At 41.6% G+C, this 14,587-nt stretch overlaps 1 protein-coding gene across 1 annotated transcript in view; it reads left to right on the top strand.

Moving 5' to 3' along the window:
* The first annotated feature begins 1,857 nt into the window (after positions 1–1,857).
* Afg3l2 (AFG3 like matrix AAA peptidase subunit 2) overlaps positions 1,858–14,587 on the top strand; it is a 44,584-nt gene continuing 31,854 nt past the window's right edge. Inside the window, exons 1-5 of the mRNA XM_076836992.2 lie at positions 1,858–2,126; positions 7,212–7,311; positions 7,685–7,762; positions 10,163–10,269; positions 10,380–10,532. Of these exons, the coding sequence (XP_076693107.1) occupies positions 2,010–2,126; positions 7,212–7,311; positions 7,685–7,762; positions 10,163–10,269; positions 10,380–10,532 (555 nt within the window). The 5' untranslated portion in view covers positions 1,858–2,009. The remainder of the gene's footprint in view (positions 2,127–7,211; positions 7,312–7,684; positions 7,763–10,162; positions 10,270–10,379; positions 10,533–14,587) is intronic.

Genomic DNA, 14,587 nt, shown 5'->3' with positions numbered 1-14,587 from the left:
CATGGTCAACTAGTAGGCCACACAGCCATGGCAGAGCTAGTGAATGATGACCATGATTCAGAACTTTGTTTCCAAGCCCTCTTTCTCCTCTCTGCAGTCATTGTGCGCTGAACAGTTTGACTTTCTGCCTTCTGGAGGACTCACCTGATTTTGAACATCATTTCTCTTTGAAAGGTATGTAGAGCAGGCTGTGCCCTCTCTGTATTACTCCACGATGTATAGAACAGCAATTTTCAGGCTTTGCCTAAAGCTTTGTTACTTCATTTTGTAAAGCCATAGTTTGCCATAAGCTGCTCCATTTTGAGTTTAAGTGCTGAGGTGGAAGGACTCCACACCCTCTATGTACAAGTAAACAACCTCCATATGCTGGGTGTAGTCCTAACACAAGAATTGATAAGTAAATTAATCATGCTAATAATGATTACCCAAGAACTTGCCAAATCATTCAGAAGCACACGGCTGCATAGAAGCATGTGGATACACGGGCGCATCAAACTCCTTCTGGAAAACCAGGCCCACAAGCCTGTCAAAAGACACCAGACTACCAAATGATGCCTCCTCACTTAAGACCCACAAAAAGAGAGGCACCCTGACCCTGTCACCCAGTCATTCCTTGTCATGAGCTCAGGAAAATTACCATAGCAACCAACTCTGAATTACTGTCCTTGGGCTTCAGCAGAGTGGTTTCTTCTGCCTGTGAGGCTCACACAGCCCACTCCAAGCTGCCATCTCAAGCTGACACTCCAATATGACACTAATACTGCTGCCTTCTGGATCTTGGCTTAGACTAAGTTCTGTGCTTTGTCAGCTCTGGGCCCTCAACAAGTCCTTTGGCTGGTTCCTGGTCTTACCTGACAACTACAGTCAGTCTCATTCATAGCTGCTCTCTGCCTGCCTCTCAGTCAGCCTTCTAATACCATGTACTTGCCTTAACCGTTTCTTAGCCTTTTGTTAATCTACATGTATGACTGTGTGAAATGTGATGTGTGACTTGAGTGTTACAGATATTAGAAATTAAGATTGAAACAAATCAATCTGATTTCCTGGTTAATGAATACCAGGTGCCCACAAATATGAGATGAACTGCTGCTGATGAAAGTGGAGTATCCTGTGAGTTTATTGTTATTCCATAAATTCTGACATTGCAGAAAGACACAAATGAGTTTGTCTCTGTTGATGACACAGCACACTTACCACAAAAGGGTCCCCATGGGCCCAAGTTAGAGGTTATAGTCCCAACATTTTGATTATCGCGTTTAGATGGCTGGTTTGTGATTCTTTGTGTTGCCTTCCTAGGAGTTAGAGATGTGTTGGGGCATCTTCGCGGCCCGCCACCATGTCGGCCAAAGGTACTGAGTCATATGTGGCAAATGACAGCGAATGCTAAGAGGACAAAGACGACACGGAGCCCTCAGTGGAAAAGGTCCTTTCACCCACGGCCCCAGCAGCCTTTGCACTTCTTTCTTGCCCTCCCTACCCCCTCCGGTGCCCGCCTTCTCCCTCCCCGCGACCCCAGCCTAAAGGTCCAGCCCTCACGTCCCACCTCCCGCCACAGCCCAGCCCCTTAGGGCCCGCTTTCCAAAACCCCTGCCGACAGGCCCCGCCTCCTGCACACCACGCTTCGCCCTCAGACCCCGTCTCTCGCCACGCCCCTGCCCTTGGGTCTCGCCCTCCACGCTCCTCCCTCTGCCCCTCCTCCTATCACGCTCTCCACGCATTAGGTCCCGCCCTCCACGCTCTGCCCTTAGACCCCGCCCCCTCCCCGCCCCACCTCACGGCTCCCTCGGCCCAGCCCTCCACGTTCCTACCCTTCGGTTCCGCTCCGAGGGGGACGTCGACGTCAGCACGCCGGGGCGGGGCCGAGGCGGACGCGCGCGTGGAGCGCTGGGGCCCGCTGCAAGCCGCTGGCTTCCAGCTGTCGCGCGTAGCTTTCTACGACCCGAGCCCTCTATCCGAGCCGCCTCCGCACCTGCGCGGAGCTCCGGGCGGAGTGGGCCGCTCCGGCCGTCATGGCGCACCGCTGCCTGCTGCTGTGGGGCCGCGGCGGCTGTCGGCCCCGCGGCCTCCCGCCGCTCTTCGTTCCTGGCGGCGGCGCGGGCCCCGGCGAGCGGCCCTGCCTGCGAAAGGTGAGTCCCGGCGCCCGCCCTGCGCCTCTCCTGGGCCTGCTTCCGGCCCGGAGGCAGCGTCAAGGTCACCGCCCCACGGCGCGCGGGTCCTGGAGAGCCGGGCCGGCCGCGACTGGCACCTTCGTGTGCCGTGTGCTGTCCGCCGGACACGCCTGTCTCCAGAGGGTCGGAGGCTGCGCTCGATGGGCAGCCCGGCGCCGTCTGGCCCTTGGCGTGAAGAAGCCGCCTCGCCGCGCAGGGCCGTGCGCCGCACTGCGTAACCGCGCCGCCCTCGGGGCGTTGGGGGCGAATGCCGGCCCGCTAGGCCCGCGCGCGGCGGCCAGGGGTCTTTCTGAAGAGATGGTGGTGCTTGACAGCCGTGCAGTCACCTGCCTCGGGTCCAGGTCAGCAGTGTCAGTGACTCAGCTTCCTGCTGCCGGCTCCAGCCTGCGCTGGTTTACCGGAGGTACGCAGCAGGTGGTCGAGGCCCTGGGCTCCGTCGCTGGAACTTGGGTGGCCACTTACTAGCCAGATGCCCTTGAGTAAGTTGGCTCAGCCTTTCCACTTAAATTGGGGAAGTAATAGTATAGGGTCCCTCAGTATCCGCAGGGAATTGATCCCAGGCCCCCGGAGGGTACCAGAGCCCAGGGATGCTCTGAGTGTTTGCATATATCCTGCCCATGGTCTCCCATATACTTTATTTTTTTTTTAAGAGAGAGAATTTTTTTAATATTTATTTTTTAGTTTTCTGCGGACACAACATCTTTGTTTGTATGTGGTGCTGAGGATCGAACCCGGGCCGAACCTCCCATATATTTTAAATCATCTCTAGATTACTTATACTATTACAATGTAAATATTATATAAATAGTATACATCGTGGTGTATAGGGAATGACAAGGAAAAAAGTTCTTTACAGATGCGATCCCTCTTCTCCCGTTCCCATAATGTTTTCAGTCTGCCATTGGTGGAATCCAAGGATGTGGAGAGCTGATTGTACTTGCATTTATGATTTTTACTTGCATGCCAGTCTTGTATTTATTCCGTAGTTCTCTTCATGTTTTTTCTTATTCTCTACTGCGTTGCACTAAGCCTTTTTCAGTTTCTTGTATTGTGTCCATTTTCTTTTTTCCTGGTTTAGAGTTTTTTCCTTTTGCTCTAGTGGACGTTGGTCTCAGACATACAATGGGCAGGTAGGAATCTACCTGGTGAGTTTGCAGTTTTTATGGCAGCAATCTTACCTAAAAGACCTTTCTTTGCAATGGCACTGTTGGCCCTGTGAATCACCAGTGCTGAAATAGAAGGAAGTCCTTTGTGCTGACAGCTACAGCTAATGGATTGGGAGAGTAGTCTGTGCCATATTCCCTAGCATTGAATGGGGGACACTGGGGCATTACTGTGCTACCTATGAGGGAGTCTCATAGGACAGGTTTTCCTTCATGCTACTGTTGAAGATCAGACAGAGTATTATTCTCATAGTATGGTCCCTTGGAAAAAGATTTTGATGTGTTGAGATACCAGTTCTCAAGTGTTACACCTAGAGGAAAAGACTGATAAAGCAACTGAAGACTTCATATTGTCAAACATAGAAGCTGATCCTCTGAGGTGAAGTGCTCTAAGCATAAATTTTGTGAATTGGTGTCTCATGTTCTTTGACAAGACACCCCGGGCTTGGGTTGGGTATGCAGAGGAGAAAAGCTTCATTGATGATTCTGTTATAGAAAATAACCTCAGTGAAAAACGCGGTCATGGGGATTATCACTAGGTTAGTAGGAATATTCCATGTCAATGCAATTTGAAAATAGAGCATATAGGGGCTTCTCAATTCAACAAATATTTATGGAGTGCTTACCATATGTCCAGTTCTGGTATGATAAAGAACCTTTTGTATTACCTCCATGCCACTCTGATTCCATTATCAGGCAACCCTCCATATCCCAGGGTACACTCGCAACAAAACTATTTTTTAAAAAATAGCATTTGTACTCAATAGATATAGGTTGTTTTTTTTTTTTGTCATTCTTTCCTAGACAATATAGTATAACAACATTTGACATAAAATTTACATTGTATTATTAAAAGTCATCTGAGGTGATGTGAAGTATACAGGAGGATGTTATAAGTTTTAGGCAAATATTGTACTATTTTATATAAGAGACTTGAGCATCTGTGGAGGGGGGTCCTGGAACCCCTGAGGAAACTGAAAGATGAGACTACAGGTTTTATATTTTACAAAAATACAAATTTGTAACTGATTTGTTCTCAGCATTTTCTTCCTTGTGCTTCTGAGTTTCCTAGGAGTGGAAACTGGTTCTGATTACCCTTTGGACTCCCCACACGGAGTAGTTGTTCAGGGCATGAGTGTGAGTTGTTGATTGTAATCTGTACTCTTAATAAAATTGGCACTGGGAAAAGCTTTATTCACTTATGATGTGTTCTTATCCAGTACCAGTGATTATTTCATAGATCATATGTTTCCATGGCTTGGAAGGTCCGAATACACCATAAGCTCCAAATTTTCTCATACCAGCATTGTGGTCAACTATGTATGTGTAGTGTTTTGGGCCCATTTTGTAGTTAAAATTGTGTATTTATTTTGTGTTAAATCAGCTCATTCTTTTTTTTTTTCTTTTTATTGGTGCATTGTAATTATACATAATAAACCAGGCATGGTGGTGCATGCCTGTAAGTGACTCAGGAAGCTAAAGCGGCAGGATCACAAGTTTGAGTATAGCCCAGACAGCTTAGTGAGGCCTTCAGCTATTTAGTAAGACCCTATCTTTAAAGAAAAAAAAAAAAAAAAAGAGGGGGCTGGGGATGTAGTTCAGTAGTAAAGCACCCTGGGTTCAAATTCCAGTACCCACTCCCCAAAATTATTTATAATGGTGGGATTCATTAGATTCTTTTTCAATATGCCACATTCATACATGTACATAATAACATAATTTGATTAATCTCATTCCCCCATACTTTTCCTTTCTCTCTCTTTCCTCCCCCTCATTTTACAATTTATTTTTTATTGACATTTTTATTCACATACCATAAAATTCATCATTTTAAAGTGTACATTTTGGGAGTTTTAAGATATTCACAAGGTTGTACCACCATCACTACTATCTCTAATTCTAGCACAGTTTCATCACTCCAGGAAAGCCTTATAACCATTAGCAGTTACTCCCAGTTTCACCCTAACCATCTTCCCAGGCCTGGGCAACTCCTAATCTACTCTATGGACTTGACTTTTCTGAACATTTCACACTAATGGAACCATAAAATATGTGATCTTTTGTGTCTGCTGGCTTTCACTGAGCATATTTGCAAAGTTCATCTATGCACTGGTATTTCAGTACTTTTTGTGTGTGAATGGGATTCCATTGTATGGATATAGCACTTTTTATCTGTTCACCAGTTGATGGACATTTGAGTTGTTCTTCTTTTAACTATTATGAATAATGATGCTCTGAACACTTCTATAAAGCTTTTGGGAGGACATACATTTTCAGGTTTTTATTTAATTTTTTTTAGTTGTAGTTGAACATAACATCTTTATTTATTTATGTTTATGTGGTGCTGAGGATCGAACCAAGGGCCTCGCCCATTGGAGGTGAACGCTCTATCGCTGAGCCACAACCCCAGCCTCAGTTTTAATAGGAGTGGATTTGCTGGATACTGTGGTAACTCCATTTAACATTTGTGAATCTGCAAAACTGTTTTCCATTGTGGCTTCACTGTTTCACCTTCTCACCGGCAATGTACCAGGGCTCCCATTTCCCCACTTTCTTACCACCACTTGTCTTTTTTTATTATAACCATCCTAGTGGATGTGATGTGGTTTTATTTAGTTTGCAGTGTTTTATTTTTCTTATCACTCTATAAAGGAGGCAAATAATGGTGTATATTAATATAGGTGAACGTCACTTTAAACATTCCTATTTGTATTTTAAAGCTTGGCCCCATCCCTACCCCCTCAAAAATGGTGGTGAATTTTCACTTTGCAAAAGGAGAATATACCTGAACTTTTTCACAGATTTGGATATATCCCCTCAGTGCCTCTTGCCATTGATTGCTTTTAGTTGTACAGTTAAAAATGTATTAGAGAACTTACTTGGTTTGTTTATATTATACTTGGATTTACCTAGATTATGTTTACAGACATCATTTTAGCAACATGTTATGTAAAGCAGAGATGTATGTGTAATGAGACTTGTGTAACCATGATTCTCACAAGGATGTAAATGTATCAAATATCTTTAGCAAATGTTGCTAGTATAAGGATAATCACTGATTTTGCATTATAACTTTCTTGAATTAAGATAAATTTAGTATTATCTTTATAAGTGCCAGTGGTTCATAATTTCAGATAAATATCTTGCAGTATTGGCCCTAGCTGGGAACTTGAAAGGCTCCCAAAGGCCATGTATTATATTAAAGGCTTGGTCCCGAGTGTGGTAATATTGGGAAGTGGTGGGACCTTTAAGTGAGGGGATCTAGTGGGAGTTCCTTAGAGCTCATTAGTGATGTACCTTTGAATGGATTAGTGGGACCCTGGCTCCTTGTGCTTCCTGGCAGTGAGTTGAGTGGTTTTGCTCCACGACACATTCCCGCCATGATGTGTCACTTTTCCACAGACCCAAAAGCAACAGGGAAACTTCCAACAGATTGAAACCTCCAAAACTGAGACGAAGCATAATTTGATTATCTCAGGTATTCCATTTTAGTGATGGAAAACTAACACCAGTATTATGGATTCTGACAATGAGTCAGCATGAAGCAACAGACTTTCTGAGTCATAGTTTTATCTTTTGAATGCTACAAATTAGGTGAACATTGCCAAAGTGAACGTGTTTTCAGATAATTATAATTGGGCTAGAGTTCTAAATTATGTCTGACTTTGAAGTATTCTTATCCAGTTGTCTCCTGGTTCTGTTGCTAAAATAGAGTAAGAAGTACCAGATAACCCTGGTCCTTCCTGAAAGGAGTCACTATGCTACATATTGCCACCCATGGAAGGAAAACTTTCATCTACTTTGTGATATTAGGAAATAATGTTCTTTCACATCTTTTATCTTGATGTAACCCTCGTGCTTTTATTTTGTCATGTTGCAGTTTTATCGATATGCTACAGCTCAAGCAACAACCAGCAGAAATTCTCTTCTGATAGATGTAATTGCTGCTTATCAACAATTCTGTTCTCGACCTCCCAAAGGTAAAGCCCCTTAGGTATTCCTGTAATGTTTTGCATTTGTTAAAGATGTGTCCTGAGCATGTAGTGACTCATTTCTGTCTTCTGTAACTACTCCTTGACCTCTGACTCAGGTCTTATCATAGTCCTGAAAATGTGGCACCTTCGAATGTAGTGCTTTCATATGAAGAAATAGGCATGTAAGGAAGCTTTTTTTCTTTAACATCTGTGGGTTGTTAAACTACATATTTAGACTTTGATGTACTTGTACACAAGAAATGTAATACTTTTAGCTTATCCTTTTTAATGATATGTGAACTGTTTTAAAAACAAATGAACATACACAGACCTGATGAATTTTAGTTTGAGCATGTGTATATTTTTCCTTTTCTTATAGGATTTGAAAAATATTTTCCTAATGGAAAAAATGGGAAAAAAACTAGTGAACCTCAAGAAGTTATGGGAGAAAAAAAAGGTACCTTTTAAAAGATTATGTGTGTGGGCTGGGGATGTGGCTCAAGTGGTAGCGCGCTCGCCCGGCATGCATGCGGCCCGGGTTCGATCCTCAGCACCACATACAAACAAAAGATGTTGTGTCCACCAAAAAACTAAAAAATAAATATTAAAAATTCTCTCTCTCTCTCTCACTCACTCTCACTCTCTTTTAAAAAAAAAAAAAGATTATGTGTGAGTTTGGGGTTGGGGCTGTAGCTCAGTGACAGAGTGCTTACCTGGCATGTGTAAGGCAATGGGTTCTATCCGCACCACATAAAAATAAACAAATAAAGGCATTCTGTTCATTTACAACTACAAAAAATTATGTGTGAGTTTTGTTTTCGTAATAACTGATGGAGGTTGTTCCACTGAACAAAGAAAGAGTTAATCAGTTGTGGAACTATAGGTTATGAGTACATAGAGAATTTTCAGGCCCTGCATTTCATTTCACCTTAGTTATCTATTTATACTTTCCTGTCATTTTTCAAATTTAAGTAATTTAAGGTCCCTTAGGAGATACTGACTGATCAAATTAAGACTCTTTGGTAGATACAGATAGCTGACATAAAATTTAAACCATTGAGAAAAGCCTTAGAAAGCTAATACATGCAAGATATTGGACACATATTGTGGTACAGTGCAGTATTTTAAAAATTGTTCCTGAGCTTTAATTGAACCTATCTTATCTTGGAGAGTCAGAGAGGGTTTTTTAGGGCTGGTTGATAAGAGGGACAGTACGGGCTCAGAGCCTCCTGCTCCCATTTCACATGTACAGAATTACAATGCCTGGCATGTGCTGGCTTTCAACTGGCCTCCTTTCTTTTTAGGGAAATATAAAGAAAAATGAGTCAGCTCTTATGGGTTCTGTTGGTAGTGCTGGGGATTGAGCAGGGCCCCACAGAGGCTGAGTAAATCATTCAGCTGCATCCCCAGCCCAGCCCAGCCCTTGTTTTCAAATGAACTCGCCATCTAGTTGAGAGACAGATATATGCTCAAAGAATACGAAGGAGTGAAAGGAAGGCCAGGGAATACAGGGAGTGAGGTGTGTTAGTGTGGGTGTTGGTGGCCAGGAGGCTGTGGGAGGGAGTATTGGTGTCATGGGCAGCTGCTACAGGGTTTTCCAAGGGTATGGCCAGTATTCTGTGTCTTGGTTTGGGAGTAAATGAATGATAGTAGGTATACTTTAAATACAACCTGTTGGGTACCTGCCTAGATGTTACTTTGTCGCAGAGTAGTTTGGAATAGTCACCCAGCTGAGCAATGTGATGACTCTGTTTCCCAGTCCTATACCTTGTTACAGGTGGGCCTGAGATCATACACCTCACACCTCTCTCTGCATGAAGCACAGGTGGTGAAACCACAGCTTCAGGTGACCACTGAGGATGGCAGCACCTGTGGTCTCCCCTCCTGCTGACTGGAAGGGTTTGATGGTAGTTGAAGATGGTAGTATGGTATTTGTAGGTCATCAACAAAATGAAGAGGAGCCCCCCCCCCAAAAAAAAAAAAAAAGGTGTTACTGACTGTATTAGTTTTTTGTTAGGGGTGTCGTCATAAAGGATCACAGCCTTTGGCTTTGGCAACAGAAATGGATTGTCTCGTTCTGCATGCTAGAAATCCAAAGTCAAGACATCGGCAAGTTGGTATCATCTTCTGAGAGCTATGAGGAAGAATCATTGTATGCTCATAGAGGGCTATCTGCTTTCTGTGTCTTCACTTCGTCATCTCGGCATATGAGTGTCTGTGCAGATTTCCCCTGCTTATGATGATGCTAATGGATTAGGGCTCATCCTGATCCCTTCATTTTGACTTGATTACCTCTATAAAATCCCTGTTTTCAAATCAGGTCACGTTCTGAGGTACAAAGGGTCAGGACTCATTGTATAAATTGAGGGATGAGGTGGACACAGTTTATCCCATAACAGTGACAAATATCAGATTCTTGCACATGAATTACATGTGGATGAGAATGGTCTATTTTGTGGTGCTGAGCTATGCCCAGCCCAGGTGAGAATTACTAATGTCAGGCCTTCCCATAGAAGAAACTTGACAATGTTTACTTTGTGGAACTGGGGAAGGGGAGCAATTACTTTTTAGCTTTGAAGGAGTACTCAGGAATTCACTTTCCTGAGTATAAATCCCACCTGTCACTCAGTGTCACTTGACAAGGCAACAAGCTAGTCAGTAAGTCAGATTAGCTCCATCTTCTGTAGAATGGGTATAAAAGTTGCATAGTTCTTGGATTATTGGGAGTTGTGCACGTTTCACGAAATACTATAAATAAAGTGTTGATCATTTGACACAGTGTATTTTGTTGTAGGTCCTTTGTTACACGCATACAAAGAAACCTTGTTGACAGGGTGCCCTGTTTTGTTTATGACAGAATCAAAAACAGCTGCTACCCCACGCTCATCTGGAGGAGGAGGTGCTGGTGGAGGAAAACGCCGCGGCAAGAAAGATGATTCTCACTGGTGGTCCAGGTTCCAGAAGGTTTGGTTCTAAACTATGTGCAATTTTGTGGTTTTGATGTGGCCCCAGAGTGGGTTGGGAAGGGCTTTGTCTTGCATGGCATAGATCATATTGTGGAATTTCATTCTTAGGGTGACTTTCCCTGGGACGACAAGGATTTCAGGATGTACTTTCTCTGGACTGCTCTGTTTTGGGGTGGAGTCATGTTTTACTTCCTGTTCAAGAGCTCTGGGAGAGAAATCACATGGAAGGACTTCGTCAATAACTATCTTTCTAAAGGAGTAGTAAGTATTTATGAATTGGTGGCCACCATGTTTCAAGAGGTGCAGTTCAGGAGAGAGCAAACAGTGATAAGTAGCAAGTTGGTTAGACCTGTCCGTCACAAAGTTCCTTTGTTCATGTTCATGTTGGTTTCTCTAATGACAAAAAGTGCGGCAGTCAGAAAACATGTTCATTATGCTCCACAATCCCCAAACTTACCACAGCATCCTTTTGATGTACTTCATGTTAAAAACTGGTGTGTTTGGAGGCACTGCTTCTATCCGTGGTCCTGGCAGTCTCCCATCTGTTTCTGTCACTACTCACCTGCCTCTTCCTGCATGATGATGTGTGGCAGCCTCTCTCAGCTCTTTTATGTCTCCACTGCTTCTAATTAATCTCCAATGACTTGAAGCCAGTCAGAGCTATAAAGTAACAGAGAGGCTTCATACGTGGGCTGGGTGGAGCATGTGAACTTTGGAGTCGCTAGGCTGCTGGGAATCCTGTGTAGATGCCAAGTCTTTGACCAGGTAAGACCATGTCTCAGCACATTCACAATGCCTCCACTTATAAGGCATATGTTATTTTATGTATTACTAAGAAAAATTTAATAAGCTGCCAACAAAACTTCATCATGCCATTGATTGTGAAATGGATCCCAACTTCTAAGAGGTTAAAAAATATGGAAAGTGTGCATCTTAACATTGGTGAATGTCATGCTAATGGAGAACCAGGACTAGGCCTGCTGGGTAACCTGAGAGAAATTAGCCTTGCAGTGCTGGAGTTTTTATCAGTGAAATAGTAAAATAAACATGGTAATGCTTACTGAGGAAATGTGAAAAATAACTTAATTTCTAAAGGTTGTACAAGAGAGTGAGGATAGAACTGGTTAACAAACCCAGATATATACTATTATCAAGAGATCATTGTTCTGAACGAAACTTTCGTGTGAGGCCAAGATACCTAGGTAAAAAGATGAAAGTTCCAGTCGAGTCCAACAAAGGATGTAACTCACCTATAAAAGACAAAATACAGATGAAGGGGGCAAAACAGAAAAATGAAAGCATTAGGCCAAATTAGCTTCTTTTAATGCAAATTGAAAATAAGAAACCAGTTGGGTATAATTATTAATAAAAAAATAATACCCAACACTGACAGGGTACATGAAATAGGCAGTCATACAGAGAATTGGGCATTCTGTATAAAGTCTTAAAAATCCTTACATCCTCTGAACCACTGCAGTGGTTTAAACATAAAGTGGTTTAATCATAAGATGGATTCACAGTGTTATTCATTCCAGTGTTTAGTTAAAGAAAACTATAAGGGGCTGGGGCTGGGGCTCGGGCTCAGGCTCAGCAGTAGCATACTTGCCTGGCATGTGTGAGGCACTAGGTTCAATTCGCAGCACCACATATAAATACATAAATAAAGGTCTATCAACAACTAAAAAAATATTTTAAAAGAAAACAATAAAGAGGAAACAGGTAAATGTTCAATAAGAGGGAAATAGTCAAATAATAGTGCTGAGAAAGCCTGTTTCCTTTTCCTGTCTTGTTCAGAAGTCACAGAAGAATTGAATAGTGATGATTATAAATGCTGATTTGTTCTTGATCTTGAAGCTACCAACATTTACCTATGTGACAAATGTCTAGTCTTTGTAGATACCTTGTTTTTACTATATTGAAAAAGTATTTTGGGTCACTTTTAGAGTTGTTAGGAATGGGTATAGAATTTTTTTCCCTTGTTTTGACCAACAGTATTTTTTTTTCTTATTTGATATATTAACTTGGTAGAGTAACAATTTGTTAATAATAAATCATGATTTTATTTATCTTTTTCATGCTTGTTATCTTTGTTTTTCTCGGTTCTTTTTTTCATTCTGGTAAAGTACATAAATCCTAATTTTACCATCTTTTTTTTTTTTTTTTTACATTTTTAAGTGTACGGATATTAAATACATCCATAAAATGCAGCCATGACCAACATGGACCTCCAAAACTTCATTTTTGTAAACTGATTCCCATTGAACAGGAATACCACTCCCCCTTCTCATGGCCCCTGGCAACCACCAACCTACCTTTGTCTCTAGAATTCTGACTACTTGAAATACCTCATATAGATGGAATCATGAGGTATTTGTTTTTCTGTGTTTGGCTTATTTCTCTTAGTATGATGTCCTCAAGGTTCACGTTTGTCAGAATTTCCTTCCCTGTTAAGGCTGCGCAATGTTCAATTATGTGTATGTGCCACATTTTGCTTTTCCATTTATGCATTGATGGGCACTGGGTTGCTTCCAAGTTTTAGCTGTTGTGAATGATGCTATGAACATAGGTATCCCAATATCTCTTTGAGACCCAGCTTTCAATTATTTAAGGTATGTGCAAAGGAGTGGAATTGCTGGATCAGGTGGTAATTCTGTTTAATTTATTGAAGAACCACTCTACTGTTTCCATAGTGGCTGTACAATTTAACATTTCTCTTGACGGTACACAAGCTTTCCCATTTCTTCACATCCTCACCAGTGTTTGTTATTTGTTTTCCAGTAGTAGCTGTCCTAGTGGGTGTGAATTAGTCTCTCACTGAAGTTCTAATTTGCGATACCCTAATGATTGATATTGAGCATCTTTTCATGTGCTTATGGCCATTCATGTATCTTTTTTGTATGTCCATTCAAGTCCTTTACTCATTTTAAATCAGGTTATTTGCTGTTGAGTTTTAAGAGTTCCAGTGCATTCTGCATATTAATATCTTGTTAGATATAAAATTTGCAAAAATTTCTTCCCCTTCTGTAGGCTGCCTTTTTACTCTGTTGATATTGTCTTTTTTTTTTTTTTTTAAGAGAGAGACTTTTTTAATATTTATTTTTTAGTTTTTTCGGCAGACACAACATCTTTGTTTGTATGTAGTACTGAGGATCTAACCCAGGCCGCACGTATGCCAGGCAAGCGCGCTACCACTTGAGCCACATCCCCAGCCCCTTGATATTGTCTTTCGATGCACACACAAAAATAGGGCCTTGAGCATTCTAGGTAAGCACTCTACCACTCAGCTACATCCCCAGTCCTTTTCATTTTTCATTTTGATATGGTCTCACGAAATTGCTAAGGCTGATTTCAAACTTGCAGTTCTCCTGCTTCAGCCTCCTAAGTCTTTGAGTTTACATGTATGTATTGCCTCACCGAGCAAGGCACAAAATTTTAAAATTTTCATGAAATATAATTTTTCTATTCTTTAGTTTCCGGTACCTTTGGTGTCATATCCCAGAAGTCATGCCAAATCCAGTTTTATGAAGCTTCTGCCCTTCATTTTCTTCTAGCAGTTACATGGTTTGGGGTCTTAAAGTTAGGCCTTTTTTTCCATTTTAAGTTGATTTTTATCTGTAACTTTATTCTTTTGCGTGTGCATATTCACGTTTCTTAGCACCATTTGTTGAGAAGATGGTCCTTTTCCCATTGAATGGTTTGACACCCCTTTGAAAATCATTTGTATATGAGAGAGTTTATTTCTGGGCTCTTGCATATTTTTCCCTCTTGAATCAATATCCACGGCCAGCACCCTAGGCAAATGTTCCACTATTGAGCTATTTCTTGTGTTTTTCATTCTATTCCATTGTCAGTTTTTAATGCTAGTACCTTACTGTTTTGAGCGTTGTAACTTTACAAGAGTGCACCACAGCACTCAGTTATTATTTTTTTTCAAGATTAGTTTGGCTCTTCTTTGAAATACCATATAAATTTTAGGGTGGGTCTTTCCATTGCTGGGGGAAAAGAAAATCAAGGGACTTTCATCGGGATTGCTTTAACTCTGAATTGCTTTTAGTATTAACATTGTAACTGCATTAAGTCTTTTAATTTATGAATGTAGATGTGTTTGTATATATTTGTATCTTTAATTTCTTTCTAAATGTTTTTATCATTTCATTGTACAAGTCTTTCATCTGCTTAAGTTAATTCCTAAGTATTTTATTCTTTTTGGTGGTGTTGTAAGTGGAATTGTTTTCTTAATTTCTTTCTCAGATTATCCATTGTTAGTGTATATGTGATTATCCATGTTAGTGTATAGATATGCTTTTTATTTTTGC

The sequence above is a fragment of the Callospermophilus lateralis genome, chromosome 17, assembly GCF_048772815.1.
Source record: "Callospermophilus lateralis isolate mCalLat2 chromosome 17, mCalLat2.hap1, whole genome shotgun sequence".
Taxonomy (NCBI): domain Eukaryota; kingdom Metazoa; phylum Chordata; class Mammalia; order Rodentia; family Sciuridae; genus Callospermophilus; species Callospermophilus lateralis.
Note: the sequence above shows the minus strand (reverse complement) of the source record. Positions and strands in the feature narration are given on the sequence as shown.